The sequence below is a fragment of the Tigriopus californicus genome, chromosome 3 (genome assembly GCF_007210705.1).
Source record: "Tigriopus californicus strain San Diego chromosome 3, Tcal_SD_v2.1, whole genome shotgun sequence".
Classification (NCBI taxonomy): domain Eukaryota; kingdom Metazoa; phylum Arthropoda; class Copepoda; order Harpacticoida; family Harpacticidae; genus Tigriopus; species Tigriopus californicus.
This window is the reverse complement of record NC_081442.1, coordinates 368,150-389,055: the sequence shown is the minus strand read 5'-3', so window position 1 is coordinate 389,055 and position 20,906 is coordinate 368,150. Positions and strand designations below refer to the sequence as shown.

The following is a 20,906-nucleotide window of genomic DNA, read 5'->3' as shown; positions in this document are numbered from 1 at the left end:
AAACCAACGACTATCAGACATATTTCCCGTCCATGGTCTAAGTCGAGAATCTGTGTCCTTCGAACCAATTGGATTTGAGCACATCATGGCATTTGAGGAGCATCTGAGGGGAAACATCTGCCAACGTTAAGAACACAACACACATGCAACACGATCTATACTTAAGGCTAATCGCCTGTAGGTTCCGAAGATGAACGTGACATTGAAAATCAACCATTTTCCGCCCTAAAAGCCGAATTCGGATTTTCGAATGGGAGGTTCTAGGATGCGACTCCCATGTATTTTTATGCATTCATTTTGGGCACGTTCTCGAATAAGTAAACATCAATTGCGGGACCACTTTTCCGTTTGGCCATCTCCATCTTTCATGCAAAAAAACATCTCGCGTCATCCCTAATTTCGGTTGGATTTCCAAGCTATATTTATTATTGCAATGGCACCGTGGAAACTTGATCGCTTCTGTACCTTGACCTACGTGCTAGAAAATGTGTTAATTGTAAAAGGCCCAGGTTTGGTCAAGAACCCAAACTGATGCCTCAATTTCAGTGGCCGATCCATACTTTTCGTGGTCCGATCCCAGATTTGGATAGTAAAATCCTCCGTGCATCCCATCGTTCACCATCCTTCTTCTTTCATTGTCTCGTATTTCCACCCACACTCAATGCTGAAACCACACACACACACTCACTCACTCAGTCACTCACGCTATTCGTGGCAGCAGGAACACTTTAGATAATTTGAAGCCGAGGAGAAATTCTCAAGGCATCTTGAAAAAATATGGACACTTCAGCCTTGATTTGCATGTGGGTAAGATTCCATGACAAATAGAGAGGCGTAAGTGTGTGTTTACTTATCCTTCGTAGGGAAGGAAACCAGACTCAATTTGGCCAAAAATGAAACAACAGAGGATGGGTACATACGAGTAGGTACACCAATTTGTGGAGGATTGGGAAGAGAGTCATTAGAACCACCCACCCACACCCTCTTGACTTGGTAATTGCCTTTGGGCTTTAGTGTTGCTTCCAAGGCTCAAGGCTGTTTTCATTCCCCCTCCCTGCTTCCCACCCTCTTTTTGTGCACACTTCAACCACCCTCTCCTTCTCATCTACCAAAATCGTTGTGAGGATAAGACAAAACTAATTAGAAAGATTGGCCACAACAAGAAAACAAGTTTGAGAGAGGTGGGAAGATGGCAGTATGGTGATTTTAAGTAGAGCTTTGAGGGATCAATGTGGACCAACTCCAACATGCAGGTGCTAGAACAGGAAAAGGAATATGACACGAACATGAGCACCTAAATAGATTAGTATTTAATAAGCATTAGTGCCGGTGGCAATAATACTTGATTCAACATTTTGCCTCTCAGAGAAAAATATTTTGAAGCCCAAACAAAAAATGGCATGAACATTGGACAGGAGTTGAAGATATAAGTTATTGTAGGCGTCATGAACAAGGAAAACGAAGCTGAACTTCATTCCATCTTTTTGTGTTTTGTATTTATGACAAAACATGAAGTCATTGGTGCAGAGGTATTGTACTTGGTTGCACGGCTTAAGTCGAGGCTTTTAGGCAACTCTAGATTTCATTCCTTTGTGGGGCTAACTAACGATTGGTCGAGGAACAATTGCTTCTCAACTCTGGAACCATTGCCAATTCGCTCTTGTCCATTTGTTTCGGAAATAATGCATCCAGGACTTAGGTACTGTACAGTACGTGTACATGCAATTCTCGCAACACGACACAAGATTCCGGCCAACGACGATGGATGGAGTAATATTTGACTTTTTCTTGGAAGAAACAATCGACTATTGTTGGAAACCAAGTGGTCTGATGCGGAATCATTCCTCTTTACCATTAACACTCTCCCCTTATGGCCACAATTCGCAATGCCTTGATTAGGCTTGACCTTCCGCGTGCTTTCAGGTATTGATCCAGAGGTATTTTGTGGATCTTTTGCTGACTATGAGTGACTTTTGAAGAGCCTTAATCGTGCCACTGTCCATGGTGTGGAGCTGCGATTTGAAGTGATCTCCAGCAGAGATGGGTGATGAAGCTGGAACTCACCATCATTTTCCACGTCTTTAACGTAAAGATGGTTTGATGTACGAGCTTCATCACCGCAAATGTGGTTCACAACTTCACACAAAGCCATTTTATTTCTCTCTCTCTCTCTCTCTCTTTCTCTGATTGGTCTTTCTCACCTTTAAAATGTTTTGTTTTTTGTTTAATGTGAATGAACACTGCAGGTAGAGTATAAAGTTAAGGCAATTACATCTGTATGGCGAGGCATCGATCGCTTGTCATCACCTCGTTTGGCAGTCATTTTTCATCCCATGGACTATCATGGCTGCAGCAGTAATTATGCATTGCTGAATCCAAGGCCATCGCATCCATTTCGTAGCGATGATTGCATACATTTGGTCAAATCACAGGGGTTGTTATTCGCATGGAATTGGATAATTGAAAATGCGCTCCCAATCCTGAAGTTTTTCGTGCCGATGAAAAGTCCAAGGCTGTGGACATGAAATCACATTTACCCTCCTATAATTGAGCGCTTTTTTATGATCTGACTTGAATTTGTACCGAGGACCAATTTCTCGGTTAATGTCGTGATATGTGATGGGCACGTACTTGGTAAGAGAATTGAGTGGAAACGGTTTCAACATGCCCTCCTCCGCCTCCTCTTCTGCGTATTCCACCAATCCATCTTGACAATCGGATTCTTAATTCACGCGTGGAGCTTGTTCACTCGTTCACTTGTTCGACGAATGAAAGTAGATTAGATTGGGTGGGATCCAGGATCGACGCCCAAAAAACCTCCAAGCACTCTGCTTCATGCTCCATTCCTTGATCAGGGTCTCACTCTCAACCGGCGAACACACTAAGGAGATGATTGCCACACGCACGAAGAAGGTGAGCCCCAAAAGGGGGATTATTCTCCATCACTTTGTAGTCTGGCAGAGGCTCGGTAAAAGAGAATGAACGGTGCTTTAGTTAAAGTTTCGTGTAGTAGCTCCGGATGGCTTGATTGGAGATGAATGATGTCTTGGACATTTCAAACATGAAGGAAGACGCTTTTGACGAGGATTAGATAGACGACAGCCTTTGGGGTAAGGTGTCGTCAAAAGCAAAATCATTCACATACAGGTGCGACAGGATTGAATTTGAATTCTGGCTGGCGTGATCGATTGGGAAGGTTAGCTGCTCCATAGGTAAAAAATGAGCCCATTGGTGAAAGAATCATAGCGTTCGTGCCTGCATGCAGCTTGAAAGACCTGAAGCAATTTATTGCCCTTCCGTTCTATTTGGCTTACGACAGGTTCGTTCCTCAAGTCGGTCGTCATTGTGCGTTATTCAAAGTGAAATTATCTCAGAGATTATCCGGTGGAAGGACCTCTCGAACAATGGACGGAGTATTGGTCCTCTTGACACGGGAAATCGGCCAAACTTGGGTTGATGAAAACCTTTGACGGGGTATCATTGGCTAGTGTGAACTATGTATGCTCCTGTGAAACTAATATTGGCCTTCGCTCATTTGACCTTATAAATATCTCAATTTTTCTCCTGACCTTACGTGCCTAGGATTTGTATGCCACTTGATCAATGATTAGTTAATGAGGATTAGGCATTACCACATACGGCAATGTAAGCCTGATTTATGGTTGTGAGTAAGGGTGACCATAATTGCGCCGCTTGAGTCCAAATTATACGCATTTGCCTAAGAGGGCTTAATAATTGAAATGAAAGAAGACTACAAACTAGGACGCTCTTTGAGGGTGAGTGTGCTGATTAAGCCTGACAACGAGCTAAGATATGAGAACAAGGGGCCCTTCATCATGATTCAGACCCTCTTTGAAGAATGGACGATAGATACTCTTCGAGTAATCAGCATTTGTTCAGACGTCCTGCTGACCTTCGGGCGGTTAAAAGCTTAGATGGTTCAGCCAATCAAACGTGCGAAAGAACTAAAATGCCTTTTGGGGTTTAGCTTGGTTTTAATTCATCTTTAACAATCGTAGACAATAGGCATACAAAAAAAAATGGGGAGGTTAAAACAATCAGTAAACTCGCACACACGCATTTCTGTGAACCCCCATTTCCTGGGAATCCATGGGCGGAACGAAGCTTAGCTCGCTCCTTCAATAAAGACCTGAAGGCATGTCCAAGATCTTTTTGGACTGTGACCCCTGGTGGTGTTGCAAATGATGTGGGTGAAGTGGGTACTGTGGATCACAGGCCATGCCGCCCGATCCTCCTTTGCGAATCACCGTGTTCACAGAATGAGTTGGCGAAGTTGACGAAGAAACGTGACCGGTGTGCATTGTCGAATAATCTGGGGATGGACATTCCAGGAGCTCCTCGTCGCTAAGCTCGGTTATCTCCAGGCGGTTCACCCCATCGCTCAAAGGGCCCAAATCCATATCCAAAGTGTTTCGAAGGGGATTGACTTTAACCTTGTTTGAACCCGACGAGCCGGAGAATGAGGCAGCAGGGCTGGACTGGGCAGCAGGAACGAACGACTTGTAGGAGCTGGTGAAAGGAACGGGCCCATGGGGTAAGAACATGTTCTTGTGAGTGATGTTCACACCAGGGACAGGAAATGACGGATAGAAGGGGCCCATTTTACGGTGCCCGCCCAAGAGGGGCCCTTGATGAGGAAACTGACCCGGCCAGCCCATGGGCACGCGGTTGGTTGTACCCAAGGGAGGAGGAGCTGGGATGGGCCCCAGGCCGCCGTTTTGAGGATGAATGTGCAATGGGGGAGGCGTCGGTGAGGGTTGGGCCGAGACCCAGGCCTCTTCAACGGCCTTCTTGGTGGGCGAGGGCCGCGCCCATCGACCTTTTTTGTTCCAAAACGGCGTGTCTTGTCTCCAATCATAATCTTGTTGGCCGTCGTCACTCCCACCACTTCGACCATTCGGACTGTGTCGGGAATCTTGCATGCCAAAGCCCCATTGTGACACGGACTTGGGGCCCAAGTTGGTGGAAAAGAATCCACTTCGGTTATTTGGTGACGAACTCCGCAGATCCCAATCGGCCGACCGCAACAGTTGACTGGGCGTGCCACTGGAAGAGGACGGTGCGGGCGAAGCGGAGTTTCGCTTGGTCGAGGCTTTTCGAGACAACAGCTTGGCCTTGAGGAACTCCATGGATTTGGACTTGCTCAAGGGCTTGGAGCCGGTGGTGCAGGACCCATTGGAATCTTTGAATCGATCTACACTCTTCCCCCTCATTGACTTCTTGCCTTCGGCTCCGTCCAATGGATGGAATGGTCGGGGACCGGACATGATATTCGAGTCGAACTCGCCCAAGGACCGGCTGTGATGGAAACTCTCGGACCTCCGTGGCAACAATCCTTTTCGATTAGCAATGGCCATTGGGTTTTGTGGGCCCATCCACAGCTTCGGGCCCTCTCGATTGTTGGTGGAAGGGGTGAAAAATGACTTGTGTCGTCGAAGTCGATTAGCAAACTCATTCTCTCGTTGTATGGGACTGGGTTTGACAAAGCCGAAACTTCGAGCGGACATTGTCTCCAAAGTGTTCGTGTTCGAGGACATGAAATCTTGGATTGGTCCATCCTCGTGCAACTCCACTGCAGCAGGCCCCCCGGTTTCCCCTTCTCCTTCTTCGTCCTCCTCCACCTCATCTTCTTTCAAAGAATGAGTCCCGTCACTGGTTTCGCCATCGGTCAGATCGTCAAGATAGATCATCTCTCTGCAAGGCAAGAGGGAAATCATTCATAGAAAGTGAGAAATGAGTAGAAAAAAAAACTACGACTTCATTCTGAGACAAGCATCTTGCATCAGTGCTTTGTGCCTCCCGATTACCAATACCCTTTCAATAGAAGTGAAAATGCATTTCCCCCTTGAAAGGTGAAGCGAAAGTACGCACACACGCTAGTTGGTGGGTGGAGCAAAAAATGCCCGCGTCATTTTCATTCTGCTTCTCTAAAAGAAAAGAGAAGGTAGTGTTCAAGTAAACAGGAGGCGGGGCTGGCAACCATTTCCCATACAACCAACTATGATTAACAATCTAGGACATGGATTGAAGTTTGGTCAAGTTTCAATCTCAATTAGTGTATGTTCCTTGTGGTTTTTCGTGTTTTACCGGCAGATTGAGATAACTCGGTGTGTATTGCTAGCATGCCATGTTTGCTCGGCCACCATTCAGGAACACTTTTCGGGAATTAAAATACCACAAACGCAAAGGAGCGGAAATTACCAAGAAGGGCCGAAAACTACTTGTGGATGAAACGCTCTTTTAATGCTTCCAATACCAACAATCTGCCACTTTTCAAACAACTGCTACACATTCATTTGTTTTGATAACTTCTTTGTTATATCAAAACTGGATTTGGTGTTTTCATTTCCCACAAATTCCTTGTGGACGTTAGTTTGAATCCTGTGTGATTGATTAGTCGGTCAGGAAATGGGAATGCGCCTGACAGTCCGGATTTGGTCTTGATCGATTTCACTTCCTTTGTTTTAGCCAACGAGGGCTGCATGACTTTGAAATTGGAACCTCACGCTCGTTTTCAAGTACCTAGTCCGATTGCCAACACCATTAGAGGTCATAAATGGAGGGAAGGTTTTGAAAGATCATGCTCGGATGGAATATTCTGACAAACTGCTCGGAGAACGGGGCTTCTCATTGATTCGATTTCCTTTGAAAATTGAATATTTCCCGCCCAAAGGCAAGGCAAGATCTGAATTGTTCCTCAGGGATCGTTTGATATTTGCCAGTTCTTTGCAAACGAACCGATCATGTGGACTTCTGATAAATGTCTCAAAAGCATTTAAATCCGGACACCTCCATTTGTGTTGGCATATGTTCATCTTTGTAGACAAGTTTGCCTTCCGTGAAGATCTTTCAAATGTGAAAGATTGCCGATTCCACCGAGCAATAAGTAGCCTGTTATTTTCAACAGAAATGGTTCTCACGCGCAAATATTGAAATTTGGAACATGAATATCTACTACATAATTAGCTACCGCCGTCGTGATTGTTTCCTTTGAGTTGAGACTGAGCTCGTCGAGGGCCAGTACATTGATTGGGATGAGAATCATGCATTTTGGGGGGCATTGGCACTCGCCACCAACTCTCAGGCTTGTTGGGTTGGTTGTCCAGATTTGACAAAATATGATCACATTAACCTCGATGACAAGCGAGAGGCTCGACTTTCCAGTCGAAAGAACCTTGAATTGACGTCTCACCTCAATTATGAGGCCTGTCAAACCCGAGCCCAAGCATGAAGGTTAAATGGCTCATGTAACAACCTTTCATTCGAGACACATGATACGGCGTGTGAAATGTTGACGCAATCATCGCTCTGCCCAACCCAAACCCGAATCATATTGGGCATTTCCAAATCCAATGATATCCTACCTTTTGGTGTCATCCGTTTTCCTGTCCGTCTCAGTCGTGGTTTTGAATCCGGTTTGAATGGTTTGTTGATACTTTTTATGCTGAGGAGGCGAAGACATGGGTCGTCGATGTTGCATGGCGGACACGGAGCTCTTGCTCCGCATTGGAGGCCGAGATGTTCGTCGGGGGACGATGTCCTCGTCCGGATCCTCGTTGGAATCGATCCCCTCGCTGTGGCGACGTTGGTTGAAGCGGTTCTCCAAGGAATTGGACGCATGCTGTAGAATAAATAGCTAAAGTGACTGAATCATGCTTGGGCAATCTGAGGTGTGGGGGAAGAACGTTTCAAAGGGATTTCCAAGAGGGGTTCGTTCACATTGCGGAGTCGAGTAGGACCCAAATTGATGAGCGTGAAAAATTAAAGCCTATTGAGATTCAGGAAAGACGGCGGATCCAATCTTGAGTGAGTTTGTCCGTCACTTGGTGGAGTAGGAGAAAAAGTAATTTGCAATTCGCCGTCAATGCGCGTTTGANCGTCCGGATCCTCGTTGGAATCGATCCCCTCGCTGTGGCGACGTTGGTTGAAGCGGTTCTCCAAGGAATTGGACGCATGCTGTAGAATAAATAGCTGAAGGGATGCTTGTAAATCACAGATGAGCGCACGTTCAAGTTCATTCATACACGTTGTACCAAGGGCCGTAGCATAAATCTGGTACAAGAAATCATTAAAAAAACCTCTTAAAGTCCCTGGAGGTCGCCAGTTGCATTGGCTAGAACAGACAAAAACCAGATTCAATCATCGAACAGGATCTGACATTTACAACCCCTCGATCTGGCTTTCCCATTCCCAAGGATTGCTCGACCGTGTTTTTGACACTCCACACGGATTGTGTTCACAGGGCCGATCAGGGCTACAAGCTCAATTGAAGGCTAAGGGCATCGTGACATTACAAACGAACAAGGTATATATGTTTTTGCTCTTTTTCAATCAGACAAGAAGTCCAGCAGGCACTACGACATGGCAGTCATGGCAGTTAGTTCATCGGGCAGCTAGCCACTTTGACACAGAGCCAATTAGAAATCTTAAAGAAATTTGATAAGAACCCAAATTTCCCCTCCCCTCGACTCGTTCATCTCGTTCATCTCGTCGTTGGGAGCGATCTCAAGGATGCACCAATGCTCGCTGGCATGACCTGAATTCCTTCTCAAATGATCATGATCCATTATCTCTGGTCCGTTCGTCCCCAGAATCCTTGCTCGCTCTAGCTCATGTTGAGACTCAATTGGATGCCCTCACAAGAGGAAAGCTTAATAAAAATGGGTAATCCAATTTGGCGTTCAGTGCAAAATCTCAAGAGATCCAATATGATCATCGGTGTTCACTTCCAAAACACTCTTCGGCTCAAACCCTCCTTGGGTTGAAGAAGCACTACCTACGGTGGGTACATACTGTACATAGTGGCAGATTGAAGATCTGAAGATCGATCTGTGCCACCGAGATAAGCCACTCTTTCTTCCGATCTCTGCACACATGAAGCATCAATGCAATCACGGTAGCATCATTCGTTCAGCCTTCGATTTGACAGCAGTTGCACCAATTCTCTGGCCAACCATTGCTCCAACACAGTAGTAGTAAGCTGTATCGTTGTTTCTCGATCTCTCGATTTTCCATCTTCTCCCTCGTTTATCAAGAGTGTCTCATCTGTTTTGCTTATTCGCTTCTCTTCGATTCATCCTCATCCCCGAGGTTGATCACTTGGTTATTAACAGAGCCAATAGCTGAAGAGGATGTGCTCCCAAATCCAGAGATGGGTTGCACTCCACGAAATATGTGCCTCTTATGACATGTATTACTTGTTCATACTAATTTATCGTTAAAAATGAAGCCCCACCCTTTCCACTAACTAGATTTCATCGAGAGGATTGAGGCTAATCTAGCCAGGCAAAAATTGCAAATAAGGCACGACAAATTGCATTGATGGCATGGTACAACCGTAGCAGAGCACTGGCACTGAGATTGTTTCTTATCAAGTGACAAGTGGATACAATTGGATTAGGTGAAGTGACAAGCCGTGAGAATCCGCAGTTACGCCCATTTGAAATTCACTTGGCTACAAGCCATTGAACTAGACTGCAACAATAGGGTGGTAACGGAATAACCCATGGCCAATTTCGGTTGCTTTTGACAGAACAACTCACAAATAAAGCTGGGATTGGACAGACTTTTCATCAAACGCATTCAAGCACGTATCCATAACGGAAAATGATTTTTGGTGGCAAGGCTTTCAGGGTTGGAATTCTGGCCAAGGTGATGAAGAATGTAAACAAACGGAGAAGAATGAGCCAAAAGGGACAGAAAGAAATAAGTGTGAAATGCTGAGAGCGTTTTTGGTTGAGCAATGTTTGTGTATGTACCTTGTAACTACAGTAGTACGCACCTCTAGGATAGAAAAGAGTGTGTGAGGATAGATGGATTGCAATTTACACCTGAACGGTACAAAGGAGCAGCAGCACCTTTTTAAAAATACAATGCATTTCTTTGACAGATCAGATTTTCTCTCAGAGAATGGCTTCTAAACGATTCGGAAAAAAGAAGCCCTTTAGTGAAAAGAAAAACCAATTGTGTGGGGAAAATGAGTTTTCGCCCCCAGAATCGTGGAGTGGGAGTTATTGAGGATTTTTTAATAGACCATCAGCCTGCTCATCTCGGCTTGTGAAAGTGCAAATGAAAGGAATCATCGTCTCAGGTGGGCTGACGAAGACTAGTAAATCTGCGGCCATCCCATTCACCATTCTACCCTCAATGCTCTATGGAGCTAGCTAGCTAGTTGTCTGTCCTTCCGAAATTCATTGGATCGAGCGCCTTTAATGCTGATATAAAAAAAAGAAGCCAAACAAAGCGTCACCAGGAAATTGATTAAGAAAAAAAAAACTTTCCCTGACTCTGGCATGCTTTAGCCACATATCGTCAAACGAACGACCCACTGATAAACCTGTAATTTGAACGTTTTCCCAATCACCGATTATGAGTCGATCGTTTTTTTTTTCTCAAAAACCCCTCCTCCTACCTATTCGACGACGAGATCAAGTCAGCAAGCCAGCCAGCAATCAAGCACATGCTCTTGGATCTACCTACCGTTTGTCATCTTTCTCGACATCTCTACCCAAAAAGAATGGTGGGCATCTCCCAAATAACGGGTTCCCGCAGACAACTCTCCAGATTTAAACGAAAAGGTGTATTGACCATCTGATGGCTCCTATCTGTTCTTGTCCCATCCCCCTAGCTGTCATGATAGTGGCAATAGTAATGGTAGTAGTAGTAGAGTTAGTGGTAGTAGTGGTAGAAGCAGTGGCGGTGGTTGTTCTTATATTGTTCTTCTTTCAATCTTGCTCGTGGCTGGCTTAGAAAAAATGCTACCTTCGTTCCTGACGTTATGAGATGGCCCACTTGATTTCTAACGGGAGGAGTTCGTTGCCCGTTCAGTGGTCGTCGATTCGCTGGATGGTGTCTTCAAAGACGTTTTTCCCAAGCAACTTCTACTACATTTATGCATTAAAGTGCCATTCCAACGGAATGCAGGGTCTCCTTTCCTTCCTCGAAACGGGAACAGTTACACAGTGGTTGGTTTGTTATTCAGTGGGTGCTGTACGTAGGTACTCGATTTAGTCAATTTGAGGAATGGGAAGAACATTTGGCTTACCCTTTGATAGGAGGGTTTTTCTGTCGAGTTCGGTGGATAAAACTGAGAGCCCACAGAGGAGCCGCTCCGATGGTTTGATCGTTTGATGTCGGAAGAGGAATTGGTTTTGTTGCTCTTGGTGCTCTCATTGGTGCTTGGACAGAATCTCTGTCGGAATCGACTGATTGAGATGCGCTCACTTTCAACGGTGGTGGCTTCTTCTTGAAGGACATTCCTTTCGGCATACATGACATCAATCTCCTCGTTCAGATGATCCTCATCGTCCTCACTTTCCAGCTGATCATGAGTCACGCCCTCTTCCGATAATGAAGATTTGTCGGATTCCGAACTCGAGCTCTTCAAGGAGCCGTGATGCTCGGGGCTGGCCGATTTAACCGAGTGATCCGAGGACAAGCCCGAGTCTCCCGAGCATCCGATGGCATTTTGGGAGGGTCTTTGGCTCTCGTTGGAGGAGCCTTGATTGGATCTCAAAGTCTGGGTTTCGGGCCCCGGTACGGGGCTCGTAATACACGTGTAGCCATCGGTAGCCAAAACTGTTACCATGCTACCGGCCTCATCGCTGATATTTACACTGGGATGAATGTACCGGGGACCTTTGCCTCTCTCCTTTGTTGGCTGCGAGTCGAGGTCGAAATTGGAGGTGGGGAGGAGGAGGAGGACCTCGTCAATCTCTTCGTCCGCCTCTTCCATGCCGTCGACAGAGGCAGTCGGAACCACAATGTCCTGAGAATGCATTTGGGATTGGACCGATGACGATGGGATGGTGGTTTGGCTTTTGAATGGCATCCCAAAGTTCTCGTCGCTCGATCGTGTCTTGGATGAGTGTCTGGAACTCTTCTTGGACTTGGAGACCCCGTTGGCGGTAATGGATGATGATGATAATGATTGCCTTTCATTGAGCTGATCCCCCGGAGGTGATGATCGACTCCCACGTTTGACCCTACGATCGATCTCGGTTTGAAGTTTGTCGCAGCAATCTCGGAGCCTATCCACGGTGGATTGGGAGCGAGATCTGTCATCCTCACATCCTCTGTGTTTCTCCTTGAGTTGGCTTAGGTCTTCCCGCAGCTTTTTATTGGCCCTCTCGGCTTCCAAGAGTTTGCGAACCAGATTGTTCACGTCCACATAGTTGTTGGACCAACGATTTAGCTCCTCTCGAAGGTAATCCGAGCTCCGTGTGTTTGTGGTTTGGAGAAGAAACTTCTTTAACGGAAGAATGTCGAAGCCGGCTTCCTCAAGTTCGGTTTGGATCATGATTCTTTCTCGGGCATCCCGAGACGTCTCCACGAACCGATTCAGAAACCTCAGACATGCCACTTGGAACATGCTCGAGTTGTAGCTATTGAGCATGCCCACGAGGAACTTGAACCGAACGGGTTCGCCAAATCGCAGTCTCAACATGGAAATGGCGTCAGAGACTTGCTTGTGTCCTGCGGGCATATCGCACAGCCGTGACAAGAGTTGGAGAGAGAGGATCCTGGAGCGGCTGTAGTTGCTCATCACGCACACGGCGATTGTGAACAATCCGGATGGATGGTCCACAAGCTTCAGAGCCCCGTCCTCGCTTCGGGCGCATATTTTGAGACACAAGAGCGCCTCAAATTCATCACTCAAGGCTCGCTTGAACATGACATGATTGGCCCGGGATCCCAACTGATTGAGGCTGCCAGTGATATTGGTCTGAGAGAGTTGAACGGCCTTGAGCAGGTCTAACAGTAAGGTGACGCCATCGTTGGGCTCGCTGATGAACTCTCGGAGAAAACTGGGGAACGATAAATTCAGATCGGCTTTCAACTTGGCCAGCAACTCTGAGACGGTGCCAAACTGTCTGAGGCCCATTTCGGTCGGGTCTTGAGACATCGTGGGATTGGCATAGTTCCTGGCATCCTCCGCTTTCGAGCCTCCTGCCAGTTTCTTATTCTTTCGATTCTGATGGTTGACAAAGGCGTTATTCGCATTCCCACCGCCCGGGGCTGGAGTCGAAATACTCGAGCTGCCAAATGGGCCAAGAGAGGATGAATCAGCATCTCCTAGATACATCTGGAGTCCTGTCAATTTACAGAACTTTTTCAGAGCAGTGACATAGTCTTCGGCATTGTACAATGGCGGACGCCGCTCATGGTGTTCAGGTGAATGCGGACCAAAGTCCGCAAAGTCTTCAAAGTGAGTCACGGAGGCACTGGATGACTTGCTGGAAATGGCATCCATAATGAACGGAAGAACCACAGGCAGGCAGACCGGCACTAAGAATCTTGTAATCCGGGGGGAAATCCGACGAGCCTCTATTCACTTAGATTGGGTGGCCACCCGGTAAGTGGTTTACTCGAAACGAAAGTGGTCACCACGGGATGACACGGCTGATTTCTCGAGATAGGGTCCACCGGGTGCACCACTAGCTCACTCGCTCGCTCGATCAGCGAGGAAGATGTCCTTCTCAGATTTCAGGGGTGATTCATTCACACCCAGAAGAAGAGGAAGAAGTCCTTGACGTTGACGGCAATAGGTCTTGACTCCTTATCAACACCATCACCGCTTCTAGATTGAATTTCCAAAATGAATTCCATCCACCATTACCCGTGTATCATTTTGCAAGGTCGGGGAGGGAAGATGTGACGAATTTCCGTCTTCTTTTCCATTCACATTGTGTAAACCTTACGGGGGATGCTTGACTTTCGGGAATTCCTCTGAGAGACTTCAACGAACGGGATTTCAAAGAAAAATCAAAGAATGAGAGAGAGAGAGAGAAGCCCTGGGGGAAAAATGGTTGGAGACGAGCGATCCCCTCCGCTTGCTGCTTGTTCTCTAGGTTGGCCAGGAGGAAACGGTGATTTCGTCTTCAAAAGCCAGTGTAAAAACCTCTTCTTGGCACAAAGAGCTTGAACTGACTTCACGTTCGGTTTCGCGTTAATGCTACAACAACATCGTCTTCATCATGATCATGATCATCATCACTTGGGTAGTGTAGGGAAGGGAGGAGGGAGTCTCGTCAATGCTCTTGCAGAAGATGATTTCTTCTGTTTGATCAGTTCACAAGAATGAATTCAATGACAGATTGTCAACATTGGCACTTCCAAAAGACACTGCGGCATCTGCTCAAGTCAAGATAAAGACCTCACCTCTCCCTGGTGTTATTAGACGAGGAAAGCGGGCGAGAGACAGAGAAAGAACGAAAGAACGAAAGAATGAAAGAGGATGTCAGCATCAACGCAATGGTGAAACCGACTTCATCGTCTTAGTCTTCTTCTTCTTCTTCTTCTTGTTCGACTTCTTTAGATTCCGGTGGTGGGTTGTTCTTTCACTCAGCACGACTTGGCACTTTACCCGAAGGAAAGTGAAGCGTCTTCTGCTTATTCTTTGGGATATGGAGTCACTATTGGGATCTGCTCTCAAAGTTCTGGATGTCGAACCATCCTGGCATTACTTCCTCTCGATATACCTAGTAGTTTTGCTAGTTATGCTAGTTCTGCTCCAGAGATCTGGCAACGAGAATGACATCAATATGGAGACAATTTCACGCTCGGAATTCTTGGCGGTGTGTTCGCCCCACCGCTAAATGCATCCGCTGAAGAGGGCCTTCTTGCACCTTGGGATCAAGCACTACAGTTGGCGAATCCCAAATTGAGACCCCCATTCATCAGTCACTCCACCCAGGGGAATGAGGGTGGGGAGGAAGCGTCGCTCGCTCGGTCGGTCGGGATGAGATTGATGTCTTTGGTGGTCTTGAATTTTCCCTCCAATGAACGGATTTCACTTCCTGCAAGGCAAGCACACACAAACACATGTCAGATCATGATAAGGGAATCAAAGCCGTAGCCAAACCAGCGGGTGGGAGGGGAAAAGGATCAACCATGATGGATGGTTAAATAATCCAAGACCCATTTGACACTTTAATCCTGTCAATTTGGGTAGGTATTTACTCAGAGCGTGCCATCAACCCTGCCTTGTCGAACATGATCAATTTCCTCATCCTGAGCAAATTTCCTTTGACAAAGAACTCAATCCACGTCACGACCGACGTACGAACTCTTGCCAGACGTAAAGACCATCATCAATCCACGAGCCAAAAATGGAACGTGGTGCAGTCGTGTGTCTACTAAGTCACAAGAGGATCGGTCAAGCAGCCAACCAAACAAATGGATGAATTGGGAAAGATTGCAAACTCTTTTCATGTCCATTGCATGATGAGGCGACGGGTTTTCGTTTTCGTTCAAAAGAAGCTCCTTTCCTGGCTCCATCTTTGGCGAGAAGGCGTTCTGCTCCCATTGCAAGGTTGAATGGTTCTCATAAGGAGGATCTCAATTTGATTTATGACCCACCTAGTCTCTGTATCTAGCTTAGTGCGCACAACACTCCTCTACTGCACGTAGTACATAAATGTAGTAATATGTAGTAGATACATCTCGTGTGTTAGCTCTGAGGTAGCATGTGCCACACAACCAGGTCATGAAGCTATTCCTGCAGCTAAGAAGTCTCTCAAAGTGTTAAATCGGTTCATCAAATCTGGTTCAAGAGCGTTGGGCTGGATGCTCGTCTGGATGGGGATCAGAGTCGGATTGCAGGTATGCTGACAACACACTAGGCATGCAAATAGAAATCAGTGCTCTTTGACTCCTTCTCAAGGTTTGGTCCCACAAAAAATGGAATTTCAAGTGATCATCTTATTTTACGGAAGAAACGCTTGGGATTGAAGAATGAGAAACGATCTAAGCGAAGCCAAATACAAAAGGAAAAGACGCGTAGTTTGTTGACTTATTTTACTCGGTTTGACCTGAAGAGGGATTTTACCGGGAATGAGAACAACAGTCTCTGTGTTTAAAAAGTTATCTCTCAATATCTGGTGGCATAGTAAATGAGCTCCTCTCTGTGTCAATGTTTTTATGGGAAGTGAATTGAAATTCGATCGTAAAATGAGGGAAATGTGAAAATTGAATCTGCTCCATCCAGTCGCCAGTACCTCTCATTATCATGCTGATTGACCTTGGGACGGGAATGGGAATGGAAAGTGAGTTTCAAAGCCATAAAAGCGAGTTTCCTCACAATCTCGGAACGTTACCTCCTTTGATTTGAAGGTTTCCGCGCTTTGAACTTTGCCCAATTTTCGTCCTATCAAAGTTTATTGTTGTTCTTCTTATTAACGGTCTAATGAAGTCTGGGATCTAATTAGCACTGATGTAAACCAATCTCCTTGCGATCAAACTTCCAATCCAGTACTGCCGAGATTGGTCCCAGATGTTTGTTTTTCGGGTCAGATCTAGAAGCACTTTCTGACCCAAAACCCTAATGAGGGACCAATCTCAGCAGTACCGTATTCCAATCTGCCGGCAATTTGCCGGCGCAGGTCAGATTGCTTACATCACTACTAATGAGTAGATTAGAAACTGGTCCTTATTTTCATCTCACTCAAGCATCATGAAAATTTCATTGGTCATCACAAGAAACCAAGGTTTAAAAGAATTAAACAATGTTCAGGGTCTACCGTAGTAGAAGCTCAAGTGCACTTTTTGATTACGAATGTTGTCCAGAGTCATGCCCATGAATTGGTCAAGAGTTTGCAGCCTGAAATTGAATAATCGTATCCGCTTTGAATCTGGCCTTGTACAATGGACGCCTACACAAAAGTTCAGATCCAAAATTGTGTGGGATTATCCGGCCATTGCTTGAAACGTTCAATCGATTCAGTGAGGTAGAACTTCCATTCCATAAATTTGGGCCATTGATCAAACGTCTTCTAGTTTCGAGGCTTTTTTTTTAAACTCGGCACAAGGAGCAAACACTATTTTTTTGCATTTACTTCTATTCAAATCTAGACCTTCTATTCCCAAAAATCCCACTTTGGACCTAGTTCTGGATACGGAAGTGACCACATTACTCGTGTTCTGTTCATCTTAATGCTAATCTGAATATGGAATAGACTAACTAGGTGATGTTGGTTGGGCCCAAAATGTCATTAACCGCACAACTGGGTAGACGTACGTACGTACATAAATGATGAGAATGAAGGTTGGTTCAATGTCCAAATTCTCGGCACTTGGTTTAACGATACATGGACGGATGCAAATTTTGATGACTGAGCCATGATGGATGGCGAGTTAATGACACGTCTTTTGTACGTACGCACGCACGAATGTGTGTGTGCCTCCTCTCTACTGTATATCATCGTACGGATACATAGAGTATATCGAGCTAATTCAGGCCAATGGAACGTTTTAAAAAGCATCCATTTCACGTGCAATTTGTGAACTGCCGGTTGAGAAGCAACTCCGGCCATAATGGTGGATATTGGATTTGGTGAGAAATCGTGGCCAACGCCTACTCACTTGCTGCTGTGCTTCGAGCGACGTACAACGTAGAAGAGCAATTTGTTACCAGCCATCCATGCCGGTTTCGTACTCACTTATACGGACCAAGTACCCTATCAATGGTTGATGACAATCACCTATCATTGCGTGCGCAATGTTCAATGTATCCATAGATTGGTAGCGATTAGCATTTCATCCGTGAACGATTTTGAAGCTTTCGTTCCAGAAGTCGGAGGATAGCTAAAAACAACAGCTAAAACGGAGCCCGTCAAAAAAAGGGTTACAATGAACGGACAGACCGAAAAAAGTCGTGAGATAGAAAACCAATTTCGGAAAGAGTTTGCCAATGATGAGCAAATGCCGGCGAAATTGGCACACACACCATTAAAGATAGCTGGAACGCCGACTTGAATCAAAATTCGGCCAACCTCGTTGTTCCTCCGGTGAGTGAGTCATCAAAGGGTAGACACGAATTCTCGTGAAGCCTTTGAAAATCAGATGCTGTCTTTGGCTTCTTGAATTTGAGATCATTGCGAGAGTCGTAATGGGCCACTTTAAAACTAGGGTTCCTGCCTGGAATGTCTTGATTGCACAAGACATTATTACTCCGTCAGCCTGACGAGGATATGAGGATCATGCAAATATATTCGGTTTAATTTCCTTCCCTTGCTCAATGATCCAGACTCTTTTGCCCCCTTTGACTTGTGTTCTAATTCCTCCTCCTCCTTCTCCTCTTTGCTTCGACTTTGTCTTCGTCTTCCCCGTCGACTCCTTCCGTTCGTCGCTTTCTCTTCCTGAATTCATTGGGAATGAAGGGAGAAATTCTCATGACACACACGAAATGACTTCCCAAAACAATATCAATTCACTAATCTTGATTGCCACGAGTGCAACGCGAAAAAAGAAGTCTTTGGTCAGCCAAGACAAAAAGGCCTTTGTCATCTCGCATCAAAATTTCCCTTTTGGTCGCGCTTCTGCAATTTTCCAAAAGAAGCCAACGGATAATATATCTTCCATTTTTTTTTCGTCCTCTCACATGATGACATCTTGGTCTCACTTTCCCAGGGTTTGTCAGCGACTTAAAGAACCGCAGGAAATCTGATTCAGATCTTCGTGTAATAAATGACATTTACGGGGTCGACAGTTCAAGTAGGAAAAACCCGAAAGAGCAAATGTTCCGCTATAAAAAGACATGCCAATATGAGTGGTTCATTAACGTCCACCCACCATGCCCATGGACTTATCGTTCGCGCTTCGTTGTGCTTAGAATTCTGATCTCTCCTCATTTGGAATGGAGGGAAATCCTGCTTTGATGGGACCTGAAGCATTAATTCACAACCCAAAGGCCTTCGAATGCCTTGTCATACATCAAAAAACCATCCCATACCCCGGATCTCCCACAGGGAGAACAGTGACAAGATGTATTGCTAATTAATACCGAACCAACTCACGTCCTCTTGTTTTGAAACTTCCACTCTGCTACATACATATCCACGTACAGAACAGTCAAATCAGTCAGCCTTGATGTCACAAAGCTTGAGATGAGTTGGACACTTGCAAAATGGTATTGCAACTGTTAGCACACTGTCATTCCTAAATTGGTCAACTTGCGATTGTTTCCCTCCTTTCTACTCGGAAGCACACAGTTTATTTGGATTACTCACCAAAAATAGTTCAACTGGCCATGTTTGGTCATTCTGCGAGAGGTCGTATACTTTGTATTCGATGACACTGGGGAACATTTGACCATAGCATTCACTAACACACACTGTGCCACAAAAGAATTCGACCTCTTTCTCACCGACAGGCTTAGGCCATATATCGAGATTGGACGGAGCTTTGCCAAGCCAAAACTCTCTCACTTGTTGATTTGCCTCATCTAGTTCTTAACTGTTTCACCTCCAGAATGTAACTGAACATTTTCTCGTCGCTCAAGCGAGAAGGCATACCATACCAACTCGGGCCATTTAGACTCCATCCAGAGACGACAGGTTTTTTCTGCCTTCTCTTGGTCTTCCCTCCCGTCTTGATCGCGGATCGTGGTTGGAGTTCGGCAAGGGGGAGAATTGGGCCCCTTCGCACTGAGAGTCGGAGGTTTAGGGATAGTGAACGCATGTAGGAGGATCGCCAATCGGTTTATGGATGCTGGGAATCGCTGAATAACTTTCTTGTGAAAAAGGAACCAAGATTTTTGTTCCCTGTTTTTCGAGGAATATTCCGCGAGGAATAGAAATAGCACCCAATGATTTGAAAATTGAATCTTTAGATTAAAATGTTCCCTTTGGATTACAAGTCTTTGAAATATTGTGCTTATTGTGACAAATGCGTATCGTCAATACTGCAGCAAAAGTGCTTAGAATATTTTTTAATCACCACGAATTGTACAGATTCACATATTTGAGGGGCTGGAGAGGAACTCTTTGTTAGATGATGCTCAGAGTTGTGATTTCTATAAAGATGCATCTTTGGACCTTAGCATTGGTGGGGATTCATGTTAAAATGTGACTTTTTTAAAAGCTGAATGGAATGGATCAAGGGGTAAGATTGGGGTTTAGAAGATCAGAAAAGTTGTCAAAGAAAATAAAACGAATCCGTGACCCAACTAAATGTTTGAGATTTGGTGCAAAGTCCATTATTTTTACTACACCTCCAATATGTTTTGGATAGAAAAAAGTAAATGAGTTTTTTCTCATTTGTACCCGCTCAAGACTGATTTGTAGCAAAAAAATGCAATTATATACTTTTAATTCAAGGCTAAAATACTTGTAACTTCATATGTTGCAACTGGATGCAATAAGTTTTGAATTCAAGTTAGCAATTCAACGTGATAAAAAAGGACCCCACTTGGTAGCTGAGTGGTCTAATATGCCCGATAGAGGCACGACATGGTTATTTACAGGGCGTGGGTTCAAATCCCGCTGTTCGGAGAAAACTCACCACTTAAACATTTCGATCAACTTCAAAATATGGCGTGCAAAAGGTTTTAGATCTTTCTTTCTGACATGCCCAGATTGAACGTTCTCTAAAGGTTCATGCGCTGGTTGGCCGTCCCGGTTTTCGCATTCAACCGAACTCCGTTCCTTTGAAAACATCTCTATTTTCATTTATGTACGTTCATTCTCTAGAGGTAAGAAGCAAGTGCACGGTGTCTGTATGTAGGTACGCATACGTAGTGTGGAAGTCAGAAAGGAATAGGTGGAATACCATCACTGAGACTCACTGTCTTTCTGTCGGTGCACAAGTGAGTATACCCGTAGAGTTGGCCGAGTCTTTTAGCTGAACGAATAGGTCCTGAAGGCACACAGACCCCGATTGGCGAAAGGAGATTTTCCTAAACAGGCAAAGAGAGGCTCAGAAAAGTCGAGTGAGAATCCGAATGCGAATGAGAGACAGACATGTTTGGGGCTCGGGATGATAGACGATGACGTCTCTTTGAATAGCACACACACTCACACCACTTTACTCTCTCGGCGGCTTGCCAGCCAACCACCAACTGAAGCTCAAATAGGCAATGGTAAGCGAGGATTTGGTGCTTAAAATAG

At 45.3% G+C, this 20,906-nt stretch overlaps 1 protein-coding gene across 1 annotated transcript; it reads right to left on the bottom strand.

The window, feature by feature from the left end:
- Nucleotides 1–3,975: 3,975 nt before the first annotated feature.
- LOC131877953 (uncharacterized) lies at nt 3,976–19,254 on the bottom strand. The gene is made up of 4 exons (XM_059223809.1): nt 19,029–19,254; nt 11,066–14,819; nt 7,386–7,642; nt 3,976–5,715 (listed from the first exon to the last, which is right to left on the bottom strand). The coding sequence occupies exons 2-4, from the start codon at nt 13,271–13,273 to the stop codon at nt 4,140–4,142; spliced, it is 4,041 nt and encodes a 1,346-aa protein (XP_059079792.1). The 5' UTR covers nt 13,274–14,819; nt 19,029–19,254; the 3' UTR covers nt 3,976–4,139.
- Between the last annotated feature and the right edge of the window lie 1,652 nt (nt 19,255–20,906).

Excerpts from the sequence above, each read along its gene's own strand:
- LOC131877953 (XM_059223809.1), bottom strand. The coding sequence starts at position 13,273 with ATGGATGCCATTTCCAGCAAGTCATCCAGTGCCTCCGTGACTCACTTT. Across the intron at positions 7,643-11,065 it reads AAAAACCCTCCTATCAAAGG|CATGCGTCCAATTCCTTGGA; the intron begins GTAAGCCAAATG and ends TTTATTCTACAG. Across the intron at positions 5,716-7,385 it reads AAAACGGATGACACCAAAAG|AGAGATGATCTATCTTGACG; the intron begins GTAGGATATCAT and ends CTTGCCTTGCAG.